Source organism: Branchiostoma lanceolatum, chromosome 12 (genome assembly GCF_035083965.1).
Source record: "Branchiostoma lanceolatum isolate klBraLanc5 chromosome 12, klBraLanc5.hap2, whole genome shotgun sequence".
In the NCBI taxonomy this organism is placed as follows: Eukaryota; Metazoa; Chordata; class Leptocardii; order Amphioxiformes; family Branchiostomatidae; genus Branchiostoma; species Branchiostoma lanceolatum.
The window spans coordinates 18,271,336-18,286,007 of NC_089733.1; the positions used below are offsets into that span (position 1 = coordinate 18,271,336).

General features: G+C 43.2%; 2 protein-coding genes and 1 pseudogene across 2 annotated transcripts; all 3 read right to left on the minus strand.

Moving 5' to 3' along the window:
- The window catches only part of LOC136445816 (zinc finger protein 585A pseudogene), a 39,000-nt pseudogene that overhangs the window by 3,680 nt on the left and 20,648 nt on the right, over window positions 1–14,672 (minus strand).
- On the minus strand, window positions 3,909–6,406 carry LOC136446400 (zinc finger protein 436-like). Its single transcript, XM_066444751.1, has one exon. It carries the CDS (start codon window positions 6,403–6,405, stop codon window positions 4,876–4,878), a length of 1,530 nt encoding a protein of 509 aa, XP_066300848.1. The 5' UTR covers window position 6,406; the 3' UTR covers window positions 3,909–4,875.
- On the minus strand, window positions 7,714–12,027 carry LOC136445817 (zinc finger protein ZFP2-like). The gene is made up of 2 exons (XM_066443960.1): window positions 11,835–12,027; window positions 7,714–9,011 (listed from the first exon to the last, which is right to left on the minus strand). Exons 1-2 carry the CDS (start codon window positions 12,025–12,027, stop codon window positions 7,714–7,716), a joined length of 1,491 nt encoding a protein of 496 aa, XP_066300057.1.

The following is a 14,672-nucleotide window of genomic DNA, read 5'->3' on the forward strand; positions in this document are numbered from 1 at the left end:
AAGTCCCCTCAAACAGACCAGTGGCGTTGTTTTTAACTGTGGTACATAGACATAAAACCTAAAGCTATTGTACAGGATACTGGAGTCAGTTTGGTCCCAGATGTGACGGGTTTGCTTTTGGCATGTTTTCTCACATGTTTAGATAGGTGAGCGTTTAATTTCCTGCTCCATAGTCGTGGTGTTTTGCTATATGTTTGTCTAAAGTAGATTTCTTTGTGGTAGAATATTCACACTGGTTACACTGGTGACGCTTTACACCTGTATGGGTTGTCATATGGTCGGATAGGTGAGATTTTTGAGCCGTTCTGTACCCACACTCCCCACACTTGTAGGGTTTTTCACCCGTGTGTTTTGCTTCATGTTGTTCCAAATGAGATTTCCGTGCCGCAGAATAGTCACACTGGCCACACTTGTAAGGTTTTTCACCTGTAGGGACTTTCGTGTGCCGGGATAAATAGTACTTTTGAGTTGTTCTGTACCCACACTCCCCACACATGTAGGGCTTCTCACCGGTGTGTTTTGCTAGACGTCGGTCAAAAGTGGACATCTGTGCTGCAGAATAGTCGCACTGGTCACGCTTGTAGGGTGTTCCACCTGAGTGGCTTCTCATATGTCGAGTCAAGTTAGATTTTTCACTCGTCCTGTATCCACATTCCCAACAAATGTATGGTTTCTCACCAGTATGCTTTCTTAGATGTTGGTCCAAATGGGATTTGCGTGCTGCAGAATAGTCACACTGGTCACACTTGTAGGGCTTTTCACCTGTATGGGTTCTCATGTGCTCGGATAGGTGACACTTCTTAGCTGTCCTGTACCCACACTCTCCACACATGTAGGGTTTTTCTTGATCACCAGTATGTTTTGCTAAATGTTGTTTCAAGCTAGATTTCACTGATGCAGAATAGTCACAATGGTCACATTTGTAAGGTTTTTCACCTGTGTGGGTTCTCATATGTTTAGATAAGTCAGACTTTTGAGCCGCCCAGTATCCACACTTATCGCACATAAACGGTTTCTCACCAGTGTGTTTTGTTAGATGTTGGTCTAAAGCGGATTTCCGTGCAGCAGAATATTCACACTGGTCACACTTGAATGGCTTTTCTCCTGTATGGATTCTCATGTGTTGGGATAAGGCAGACTTTTGTGTTGTCCTGTACCCACATTCCCCACACATGTAGGGTTTTTCACCAGTATGTACTACTAGATGTTGTTCCAAATTAGATTTCTGTGCAGCAGAATAGTCACACTGGTCACACTTGTATGGTTTCTCTCCTGTATGGGTTCTCGTATGTCGGGCTAACAAAGCCCTGTGAGTAGCTCTGTATCCACACTCCCCACACATGTACGGTTTTTTACCCGTGTGCTTCGTTAGATGTTGGTCCAAAGCGGCTTTCTGTGCAGCAGAATAGTCACACTGGTCACATTTGTAGGGTTTTTCTCCTGTATGGGTTCTCATATGTCGAGCTAAAAATGACTTATGAGCTGCCCTGTACCCGCACTCCCCACACATGTAGGGTTTGTCACCAGTCTGTTTAACCACAGGACTTCCCATATTGCCTATGCTGTCCTGTACCTGTGAGGTTAGGTTGTTGTCAGGTTGGGGAAAGTTCACATCACACGTTTCCTGCTGCACAGGAATTTCCTGCTGCAGGCCCGTGTCTGTTGTCTGTGTCTCCCTGTTGTCACTCTCCTTCCCAGGTTGTTCAGTACAGTCACTCTCTTTCCCAGGGTGTCCAGTGCAGTCCATCTCCTTCGCAAAGTGGTCCAGCACACCGTTCTCCATCGGAATGTTCCAATTCTGCAACGGGTGGAGGGGTGGGTTCTGGACAGTAAAACAGATATTCATTTCTTCTAATGAAGTATAACAATATTACCGAAAACCAATGGGGAAAACTAAAAAGCCGCCTGATGAAATAGGCACAAAAATCGTAAAGAGCTGAAGTGAAAAATAGGACACAATTCTGACATTCAGCTTCAAAGCAGGTAAGCACCAGGCATTTTTTGCGCTTTTGCCGAGCACGGTAGTTATTCGCAGTCCCCAGGGTCTTTTGGTTAGTACGGCCAAAATTATAGAAAACTGGGCATCCAAGTTCAAACTGTGTTACCTCTCTCCCTATATATTACATGCTTTACAGTGCCACTGCCTCCCCCCCCCCTCACCTTCAAATAATATACCGACCACAAAAACATATATAATTCTACTGGTATAATAACCGCTGAATAAGCACCAACAAAGAAGCATTAACGACAAGAACAGGTCTTACCTGAAGTTCTGTTGTTGCTGATGGTCTTCAGAACTTCTGGAATTCAGTAAAAAAACCGCGTCAGTTCAGAGAAGATAACGCAAAACAAAATGACGGAATGCAGCTCACTGGCGGGTCAAAGTTGAGAGGTTACAAACCTGGTTAGCACTTCAAAATGGGTCAAACCACAGATCGCCGACGCTTTACTGTTGTGGTTTTGGCAAATCTTTCTTTATTTCTACTAATAGCTCAAACTGGACATTAGCCCTCGCAACTGTTTCGATCAGGGAAAAGGGCCTTGTGTGACCGAAGATATGTTGGTGGTCATCGCGTGCAGGAACAAATGCTACAGGCTCTCGTTCTTCCTCGGGCAAAGAATGGAACGAACTTGAGCCTGGTGTGGCGGAGGCGGGGTCCCTCTCCCAGTTCAAACCTGAACTGGGGGGGACCCTGCAGCAATGAGCCACCCCCACACGTCCGTGTGTATATGTAGATATTTAGTAACACGCTAAATTCACTTGTTGTTTTTTTGCACATAAAAAATCAGTTACGTACATTCCTTAGTGTCTTTACCTTCATTTTCCCTTATCTATCCATACCGGTCACTTGTTTTGTAACTAACACTTGTACATGTGCAAACTGTCAAGCAGACTGTTTAACTTAAAGACTGATGCTCGGACCACGGGTCACCCCTACAAGATCCCCAAACCCCTAGCCAAGAACTCAACGAGATGTAACTTCTTTACTGTCAGGGCAATTAACCTCTGGAACAGCCTTCCTGTGGACGTGGTAGCAGCTGAGATTGTCAATGCCTTCAAATCCAGACTAGACACACCTACTGGAAGGGTATGCGCTAACATAAACTCTGGACATATATGTATTTTATACTGTTGTTTAGAAACAGAACCTCTTTCTGTTATGTCAATAGTCAATAGTAATCTCTAATCTCTAGAGGCTGAGCAGTATGAAAGAAGAACACCCGCCCCCATGTTTATGATCGCCAGTCAGATCAGTTACCGTGCGCCCCTCCCCATCTACCCCTAATAATGGATTGAGCCCCTTGAAGTGTACCATTCCCTACCAATGTCCAACATTAATCTAGACTGTAATATCTTAAACGCCAACATGAAGAATCACCAACACTCTTGGGTTTGTAAGTACGTTTAACTTGGGTCAGAGCATCATTAAAACTACTAGTGTTACTAAAAGGCGTAAACCTACGTACATCTACATCCATAGTATTGGAATTAATTTTACACAAGATGCTCTCTTGGGCACATTTGCCATAATCCTCACCAGCCTACTAATGTAGGAATAAGTATCGAGTTTAGTTACAGGTTAAGTTTTCCGAAAATGTACTTGGCACATGACACGTGTGTATGACTAATTATGTGCAAGGCTGTGCAAGACAGCGTTAGGCTGCCACCTGCGAGCACGTATTCAGAACGTAATGCGCATTTAGCCTGCTATTTGAACCTATTATACATGTAACGTTAACTGTCGAATCTCTTTTGTTCTCTTTGGTCAGCGTTGCATCAGAGTAACAGCCGTTGCATATGTCTTTGGACATGACTTTATGAACCTATATACGAGATATTAAACCTTAAATTAAGAGACTCTTGAAGTAACGGAAATGAACTAAACGAACGGACACGGACCATGAACCAGCTTTCGCCCAACTTTATGTTGTATGTTGTATAAACTGTATATTGTTGTACCATAAATATGTAATGATATATGTTGATAGAGTTATTAGGACTCAAATGACTGTGTATCTCTGTTATATTGTATCTGGCCCTTACCTCTTCCCTCATGACCTCAATGAAAAGCGGCCTGCGTGCCGATTTGAGCTTATCATGAATAAACAAAGGTTTAAACAAAAAATACACAAACACAACCTTCAACGCTTACGTTCCGTATACGTGCTCCCCGTGGGACTGTTACTCAGTTACCTCATCCCTTATGACTAATATTTGAGATTTCAGAATCATGCATGGCTCTCTCATTCACGCCCGCTGCAAAATGTATAAAAGTATGAACACGTATGCTAACATATGTTAGAGGAGAGAGAGAGACTCTAGGAATAGAGCGGAGAGGACATGGACGACTTGGCATAAAGATCTTTCCCATCAGCCATTAATCTCCAAGCAGATCTATAGGTTGCGAAGACCGCATCAAACTGGCAGAAGAAGTACGTTTTGCAACCCAAGAAAGCTCCTTCTTCCAGTTGGATACGGTCTTTGCAATCCATTGGGCCTGGTTGGAGGCTAATCAGCCATGACAAAAGTAGTCTGTCTTCACTTTCTATCGACACTTCAATTATCAAGAGAATCTCTGTTATTCAATACATTTAAAGTTCATCTTATACATTTTTCTATGGAACACATCCACTATTCAAGGTAAACAACAACACATTCAGAAATGCACTACATGTTAACATTCGTGCGATATTGATTCTGTCTGTACAACATTGTGTTAAGTCCCCTCAAACAGAACAGTGACTTTGTTTTTAAACGGGGGTACATAGACACGGCACCTAAAGCTATTGTACAAGATACTGGAGTCAGTTTGGTCCCAGATGTGACGGGTTTGCTTTTGGCATGTTTTCTCACATATTTAGATAGGTGAGCGTTTAATTTCCTGCTCCATAGTCGTGGTGCTTTGCTATATGTTTGTCCAAAGTAGATTTCTTTGTGGTAGAATATTCACACTGGTTACACTGGTGACGCTTTACACCTGTATGGGTTGTCATATGGTCGGATAGGTGAGATTTTTGAGCCGTTCTGTACCCACACTCCCCACACTTGTAGGGTTTCTCACCCGTGTGTTTTGCTAAATGTTGTTCTAAATGAGATTTCCGTGCCGCAGAATAGTCACACTGGCCACACTTGTAAGGTTTTTCACCTGTATGGACTTTCGTGTGCCGGGATAAATAGTACTTTTGAGTTGTTCTGTACCCACACTCCCCACACATGTAGGGCTTCTCACCGGTTTGTTTTGCTAGACGTCGGTCAAAAGTGGACATCTGTGCTGCAGAATAGTCGCACTGGTCACGCTTGTAGGGTGTTCCACCTGAGTGGCTTCTCATATGTCGAGTCAAGTTAGATTTTTCACTCGTCCTGTATCCACATTCCCAACAAATGTATGGTTTCTCACCAGTATGCTTTCTTAGATGTTGGTCCAAATGGGACTTGCGTGCAGCAGAATAGTCACACTGGTCACATTTGTAGGGCTTTTCACCTGTATGGGTTCTCATATGCTCGGATAGGTGACATTTCTTACCTGTTCTGTACCCACACTCCCAACACCTGTAGGGTCTCTCATAATTGTGCGTGTGATTTGTTGTTAGGTGGCTAGCTAAGTGGCATTTTTTAGTGGCAGAATAGTCGCACTGGTCACATTTGAAAGGTTTTTCTCCTGTATGGGTTCTCATATGCTCGGATAAGTGGGACTTTTTAGCCGTCCTGTAGCTGCACTCTACACACATGTAGGGTTTTTCACCTGTGTGTTTTGTACAGTGTACATCTAATGTGGATTTCCGTGCAGCGGAATAGTCGCACTGGTCACATTTGTAAGGTTTTTCTCCTGTATGGGTTCTCATATGATCGGATAGGCGGGACTTTTTAGCCGCACTGTATCCGCACTCCTTACACACAAAGGGTTTCTCACCACTGCGTTTAACTACACCTCTTTCCACATTGCCTTTGCTCTGCTGTGCCTGTGAGGTTGGCCTGTTGTCGGGTTGGGGAAAGTTCACATCACACGTTTCCTGCTGCAGGCCCATGTCTATTCTCTGGGTCTCACTGCTAACACTCTCCTTCCCAGACTGTCTAACACACATTTCTCCAGTAGAATGCATGCAGCTGGGATCTCCCAGTTCTGTTCTTACACCAAACGTTTTGTCGTTTGGAACGTCCTTTTCCCCGTCCCGCTGCCGTCCCGTGTCTGTTGCCTGCTTCCAACTGTTGTAAGTCTCGTTACACGGATGTCCGGCTGGCTGGGTTGCGCCGAAGTAGTCGTAGGTTTCCTGGTCCTCACCAACGTTCTCTTGTTTACCCTGTTGCCATCCAGTGTCTCCCGTCTCCTCCTTGATGTGCGTCTCGTTCGCAGTTTGTTCCACATGAAGCTCTTTAACTGGAAGCCCACATGTTAACTTCGCCATCCTTAAAATGATGGAAAGAACATATAGAAAAGGGAAATATAACTATATTTACTTCTTTCAAAAATCAGAAAAGGACACGGGAGTCGGATTTTACATCAGAAATTCGTCGAATTACTATTTGAAATAGTGGACCCGTTTAAGCTTGAGAAATCAACTCCTTTTTCAGCAACAAGTCCGCAATATTTTTCAGAGGATACAAAAACATAGTTCATTATTTCTGCACTATTTCTAATGGTATATTGAAGACACAAATCGATAAGGCAGCTGTTACATCAAATGCCCCCCTCCCCATCAACTACCGACCACAAGCACACTTTAGTTTTAATATAAGCACAAACGAAGAAGCATTAAAGACAACTAAAGGTCTTACCTGTATGTTTATGGTGGTTAGCGGTCTCCACGATCTCTGGAATTCCGTAAAAATCGCGTCAGTTCTGAGGAGGTGATTCCGATGACTATGACGCAAAATCAAAATGGCGGACGTCAGCTAACCGACGAGGTAAAGGTGAAAGGTCACATACCTGATACAAATGTCACAACGGGTCAAACCACAGATCGTCGCATGACGCTTAAGCAAGACTTAATGAACCAACACCAAATCATTAGATGTACCAAATATATTTAACCTCCTTGGATTTACTAACACTCAATTCATCTTACAGATAAGATCCAAAATCACGCAAGGTTCTCAAACAGTATCATATATTCAAATTATGAACTAAACTAGTGAGAATACAAGTGAATAGAATAATAAGTCATGCATATTATACATAGTATGCTTATTGTTGTGAATTTAATTTCATACTTTCGAACGAGTCTCACTAGAAATGTCAAGTATTCGATGTAAAAAACGTGTAGATACTCTGATGATCAAAAACATATTTACCATATTTCAAGTATTTAACGCGTGAAAACATATCTACCAGAATAACGCCATTTTCTTGAACATGTAAGTATAACAATAACATTTATTGTTATCACATTGAACACATAGAACATTTAGTGTATAAAATATGCTTTTTTGCAAATGTTAGATTATTCTTTCGCACAAATTGATTTGAATCAAGTGAGAAAACCGATAATAACATATCCAAGGTAATCCTGTGATCACAAACGTTTCTGCAGTGAACGTCAAAAACAAATAAATATATATTATATATATATATATATATATATACACCTTATATATATACCTTTCTTTCCTACAGAGTATTTACGGGGTCCAGGTAAACATTGACTATAGTTAGCATGGTTAATTATTGTTTTCATTGTCATTACACACAAATACGCTTCTGGAGGGAACATTCCTTACAAAGTTGTGTGCTGCACATTTGTCACACATGTAGATTTAGTTTCTTTCGCATGTGTTTTCAAATGTTTAGACAGGTGGTATTTCTTAGCTGCAGAGTAGTTACACAGATGGCAGCTATATGGTTTTTCTCCTGTATGGGTTCTCATATGTCGTGATAAGCTAGACCTTTGAGCTGTCCTGAAGCCACACTCCCCACACATGTAGGGTTTGTCACCAGTATGTTTTGCTAGATGTTGGTCCAAAGTGAATTTCCGTGCTGCGGAATAGTCGCACTGGTCACATTTGTAGGGTTTTTCTCCCGTATGGGTTCTCATATGTTGTGCTAAGGTAAACTTACAAACTGTTTTGTACTCACACTCCCCACAATTGTAGGGTTTCTCACCGCTGTGTTCTACTGCTATATGCCTGTCTAAATTACATGTCTGTGCTGCAGAATAGTCGCACTGGTCACATTTGAATGGTTTTTCCCCTGTATGAGTTCTCAGATGTAGGGACCAGTGGTGCTTTAGAGCTGTCCTGTACCCACACTCCCCACATATGTAGGGTTTCTCACCACTATGCTTTGTACGGTGTATATCAAATGTGTATTTCTGTATAGTAGAATAGTCACACTGGTCACACTTGTAAGGCTTTTCTCCTGTGTGGGTTTTCATATGTCGGGATAAGGAAGGCTTAAGATTCGTCCTGTACCCGCACTCCCCACACATGTAGGGTTTCTCACCACTATGCTTTGTACGGTGTATATCAAATGTGTATTTCTGTATAGTATAATATTCACACTGGTCACACTTGTAAGGCTTTTCTCCTGTGTGGGTTTTCATATGTCGGGATAAGGAAGGCTTAAGATTCGTCCTGTACCCACACTCCCCACACATGTAGGGTTTCTCACCACTGTGCTTTGTACGATGTAAATCAAAAATGTATTTCTGTATAGTAGAATAGTCACACTGGTCACACTTGTAAGGTTTTTCCCCTGTGTGGGTTTTCATATGTCGGGATAAGGAAGGCTTCAGATTCGTCCTGTACCCACACTCCCCACACATGTAGGGTTTCTCACCAGTCTGTTTAACCACACGCCTTCCCATATTGCCTCTGCTCTCATGTACCCGTGAGGTTGACTTTGGAGAAAAGTTCACATCACACGTTTCTTGCTGCAGGCCCTTGTCTTTTGTCTGGGTCTCCCTGCTGTCACTCTCCTTCCCAGGATGCCCAGCATGGTTCATCTCCTTCTCAGGGTCTCTATGATGGTCCATCTCGTTCCCAGTGGAATGTTCACCACTGGAATCTTCCATTACTATTGGGGGAGGGGATATGAACAGTCAAACAATTTAATTTTACTTCATATGACGAAGAATGACACTATTACTTTAATAATTAAACCTGACGACTATCATGACCCCAAATGACGTCGGGAGAAATCAATAAAATTCCCTCAACTAATTGTGAGAGGGCGGCCGGGAAAAGATCGGTTTATCAAAAAAGAAATCGTAAAGAGTTCAAACTGATAATCTGACATGAGTCTGATATTACTCCGTTCTAATGCCAACAAGCATACCTTGCACTTCTGCCGGGATATACATTGTGGAAAACAGCGTGTAAATACCCTCCCCCTCTTTCCACCCACCAACAAACACAAACATACACCCAAGTCTATGTCTAACTCTGCTGTGTACGGTATGACATTTCAATTATGAAGCTTTGTCTCCTGATCCCAAAAAATAGAACTGGTGTCTTACAGTTACATCACGAAACGCTATAGGTTTTGGAATGTGACGAAAACAAATCTCTTTGTTCAGGAGGGTCGTGCGTATGGTTGTCTTCGCCCCCCTCCCCCTTCATAATTCTACCATATTCACATCCAGAAATAGACTATAAGTTAAACTGTTACGGTGATAGCCTCTCCAAAAATATAGCCTAAAATGTTACGTTCCGTATCAGAATATTTGGGTGTGCGTTTGCAACTCTTACCTGCTTCATATGATAGTTTTTATCTTCACGTAAACCGGGACTCGCGCTGCTTTGTCCTTCCGTCGTGTGGAGGGGTCAGAGGTGAATCTGAAGTGGTCAAAAGTAAATCCGCTCACCTGATTTTCCAGATAGTGCGTTTGTCTTCTGTCGACACTTTAGTGGGTTGTCCCTCACGGTTTTCGACAGCATGAAAAATAGAATAAAACTCTCCGAAAGACTTAATTTAATTTCTTTTGGTTATTGCTGGGTCAAAAACAAAATAAAATGATATTTATTTTAACTTTCTTTCAGTTCCGTCCGTTCGTCATCTTTCTTCAGTAGTTGCGGCCATACAGCAACTATCGATATAAACCCTCTACCAGGTTTCAGAGTCGGGTGTAAAGAGCACACATTTTGGCCAGATTTGAGTACGTCCACTATGGGAGTAGAGTTTGCCGCAGAAAGCCTGGTAGAGCCCACTCGCCCCCAGTGTTTTTCTCCGGAAGCCTCTCGGAGTGGATAAATTGTAGTGGGCTGAGTAGGGGGCTGATTTAGCAGAGGTGGCAAAAACGTTTCCATTTCTGTTCACTATCAAGAGGAACTAATCAGTTTGTTATTTTTCGGATATTGTCTTGGTTTGGGTCCTGTCACATTTTGACTACGCTTTTTCTCAAATTGTGCAAGCTTTCACTTTTAGGACAAATCCGGTGAAATTCGATACGAGGGCTGATATATGCAGGATTTACTTGCTCTATTCACATTTAGAATCGGCCCGAGTCACTATAGAAATGCTGCATACTCTGATCTAGCTCTCTAAGTACTTACTGTCTAGCGTAATTTGAATTACCTGTTGTAGGTACAATTAAATGTTCTTATCAAAATCATACAGTTGTATTGTACACCACTGATTGTTGATCGCCACCTGTATGGAGTACTTTAAGGACGAAAGGCTAGTTATATAGTTAAATAGTAATGCTTGAATACAAGATACACGGCTTGATTAGTGAACAAAGAAAGGCAAATATTAAATTTGAATGTATGCTTTTTGTTAATGTATAGAACGGTTGAACCTTTAAGCTATGACTAACAAACTAAAAGGTCTCTTCTATGCATATTGTCTCTTAGTGATCGGCCAGAGTGCGTACGGTTGTGCTCTGACCTAAGTGTACGTTGTCTGATAGAATTGGAAATGTCTATGGTATGCTTAATTCATCAAATATCCGAATGAAAATCAAACAAAGTTACACATTCGGTTTTCCTAGCTAGCCAGAATCTAGTCATGAGAGTTATCATAGAAAACCTTGAAAGCATGAATACAAATATATGATGCAAACATTGGAACTGTATATTTGGTGGCCTTACTAGATAAGAAAATATGAGGAGTAAAAAGACAATTTTTGTACAACCAAGTGATTTATTCAACCGACATTTCGGTGACCATCTGTCTCCTTCATGAAGGCAATTCTAATTGGTTCACATTGCACTGCAGTACAGGTGTCGCTGCTTATAGATGCGTTCCCAAACGCAAAGTATTTATATACATTATATACACGGTTACAGGGAACGGCATCCACAATGCGGTCCCAAGCGTACATGAGTGTATCAATTTATTCAGAGACTTACCAACCTGATTAAACTATTTACAAACGAAGATATATTTCGATCATTATATGGCCGCAGCTAACATTATTAATCTTTATATTGCACAAGGGCCTCACAAATAAAGCGGTTAAGGCCAATAACAAAAGAACGGTGATAGAGTAATGTCCCTGGTTTATCGGTTGCTTTACGTATAGGACTCTGTGGTGTAAGGCTTGCAGCATATCTTTAGCATTTTTAGTATGCCAAAAAAGGAATTTACTAGATTATCCAGATAGAAATATGTATATGGTCATCTCTAAGCTGCACACAAGCTCATGAAACCCTGTAACGCCCGCCTTGGCAAATTTAATACGGCACGATGAGATCACAAAGATAATAACTTGATTTTAGAATTTTGCCTTAGTCGAATAATAAAAGTCTTACAACAAAAGTACTGCGGCAGAATCTAATATCTAACTTGATGTAGCCCGGGCCCCCTCCTCAGACACCGGTCTCTCCTTAAGTAGGCTTGCGGCATGCTCATCACATGTTTCAAGGACAGAGTGAAACTTGACACATGCACTTTCACCTTTGGCCTCTAGAATGTCCAGAAGCTCGCGCGCTGCATCCTGGGGAGTCCTGGCTGCCCGGATGCGGTCGTTCTCCTCCTTGTTGATGACGTCATCAGTGCGGAGGTGGTCCAGGATGGGGCTGATATGACGCAGCGTCTCCACCAGCTCCGGCCTCTTCTGGGCTAACCGTCCCAGCATGCCTAATGACATCGTGTATATGAAGAGGTACGTATGTGAATCCCAAGATTCAAAGTAGCATTTTGTGTGTATGTATATACTTTTGTCTTGTTCCAAAGAAACATATCTTTATAGAGCCAACTCCATATCCCCTATGATTAAGCATACTGTACGCACGGATTTAACTGAAATGAGCTTACCCTTCATGGCCCTTATGCCAATTGGCCTACAAGATGCTCATGATTTCCAATCCTGAGGATCTCCACGAACTCATCGCACGTGCACTTTCCCTGCTGACTCAGGAGATCCAGCAGAGCCTCGGCCTTTCTCCGTCTGGTTCTTCTACTGTCGATGTCCTCCTTCTCGTCAATTTGCAAGAAGCCCCTCTGGATGAGATGTGGGAAGAGGTCCGACACCTGCAGCCTTTTCCTCAGCAGTGGGTAGTTTCGCTTGATCAGATCTTCAAGGTCTTCTGCTGACACTTTGTCAGAAAAGTAGAGAAACTGTGTTAATGATCGATATTGGAAAAATTTAAAAACAAAACACAAGTCTCACTAGTGTTACCACCTGCAGTCATTACTACCACACTAGTGTCAATTCTGAAGCAACACATATGTCGACCACTGCAGGAGAGGAACAATTTTTGTTTATAAATCAGTCGAAAATCAGCCATCCAAAAAATCAAATTGCCATGGGAAAGAAATGACGTGTCAATCTTATTCAAAAATGCTTTTTCCGGCATTTACTCCAGTTCTCCTGTGTCGACCCGTAAAAGTAAGCATACCAACCTTTCAGCTTGCCGAGATGATCGTTGACCTCCTTGACCTCCGGGACATAGAGAGGATGGACTAGGTTCTCGCTTTTTGCCGCCGCCTCCTCCGCCTCCTCCGCCTCCTCCCTGGGGCTGATGAGAGGTACAGTCTCCACCATCTCCGGCCTCTCCTGGGCTATCCGTTCTGACATGCCAGTCATAAAGGAAAAGTCAATCATCCAAAGATCTTTCCTATTTCCACGTTGAGACCTGGAAACTACAGTGCTTTAAAACTCTTAAACTCCTTTCTTGTGCATTCGTATCGTGACAATCTACTGGGTACAAAAGAATATGTGCTTGATCAGCCATTGATGATATTTCAATCTGCAATACAACATTACCAAGATGTCGACTTGAGAAACACTCATCTAGACAGCTAATAATCTACAATGCTGGAACTTTTTCCAATGTTAACCCGTACGCGTCAAAATGAGATCATTCACCTCTCAAGTTGCCGAGAGGCAGAAGGAGATCCTTGACCTTCTCCGGGATGTTCCTCTGAGGATGGACGAGGTTCTCGCCCTTTGCTGCCGCCGCCTCCACCTCTTCCATGCTGTAGGCGTGAGGCTGCGGTCTGTGTTCCCGGAGCTCCAGGGCGCTGAGCACCATGTCCCGTGACCTGGCTCCTGGGCTGGTCTCGTGCAGCAGGCGGTACGTCATGTCCTTCAGGAGGTCCATGATGGAGCCGCAGTCCCACCTGCTGCCATCGTTGCTCCTGACGAAGATATTGATCTGCCTCTTGTCCTGTGTGATCTGCAGCAGCGCTTCGGCCTTCCCATCGGTACATTTGGCGCTGTTCTTCCACAGGAGAGGCCGTCTGAGCTTGTCCGGGTGCGCCTGCATCAGCAGCGTCTGCAGCCGCGGGAACAGGTCGCACGAGAAGCTGTCGATCTCCGTGCGGCCTCGGATCTGCAAACCGAAGTACACAGCCTTGCTGCTGGACACAGGAGACCACACCGCCTCTTCCATCTCCTGCTGCAGCAGGCTGGGGAGGATGAAGGTGCGACCGTCGTACGTGTGGCAGAGCTGGAAGTCCTGGAGGAGTTTGATCAGCAGAGGGATGTCGGCAACGGCACTGAAGACACGGGTGATCTCCTCAAGGGTGACATAGTCCTGGGCAGTCCGCTTTATCTTGTCGATAGGGAAGTTGTCCGGAGCGAGCAAGGATCCGAAAACCGATGTGAACAGCCACTGGGGGTCCAAAACTACCAACGAGTCGGTTTTGTGGCGTAGGTAGATGATCTAAATGTAATTACGGAGCAAATAAAGATGAAAATGCATTCGCTACGATACTTTTCAGATGTCTTGTCTGGGTCTAAACAGATCTTATATAATTGATATCAAAAAGCCCGGCATTTTGAAGTTACCAATAGATATTATTCTTTAAACAACTGAAAAGAACATAAAACTTATAAGTTAAAAATTATTGCACGCTCCGGGTTACAAAGACACACTTACCTCCCCCTCATCATGTAGGTACGATGACGCCAGTTGTACAATTCGTTCCTTGACGTTCCAGAACATTGCCTGCCTGACCGCTGTCAGGTAGTACTGCCATCCCATCACTGGGAACGCCTTCCTCTCCTCCCTCCAACCCTCAATTGTCTTCGACAATTGGATGCAGACCTTTGGGACCTGTGGTCTTTGCTGCATACAGACAAAATGCACTTTTATCAGCGTGCAACAAAAAAGGTTACATAAAGGGTTACATTTGCGATGGCCTAAAAAGTTGTTTTAAGGAAGAAGTGATACAATTATCTTTTCAACAACAGCTCCTGCAATCATATTACTGATTTGTCACAGTGGATTGAGGAACAACCTTCTAGAAGGAATATTGTAATTACAGAAAGCACCCCTATAGTCTGTA

Bases quoted from the DNA above. Each gene is read 5' to 3' on its own strand.
- LOC136445817 (XM_066443960.1), bottom strand. From the start codon at position 12,027: ATGTCATTAGGCATGCTGGGACGGTTAGCCCAGAAGAGGCCGGAGCTG. The intron at 9,012-11,834 runs GTGAAAGTGCAT...CTCCCCCAATAG, and splicing joins GGACATTCTAGAGGCCAAAG to TAATGGAAGATTCCAGTGGT.
- LOC136446400 (XM_066444751.1), bottom strand. From the start codon at position 6,405: ATGGCGAAGTTAACATGTGGGCTTCCAGTTAAAGAGCTTCATGTGGAA.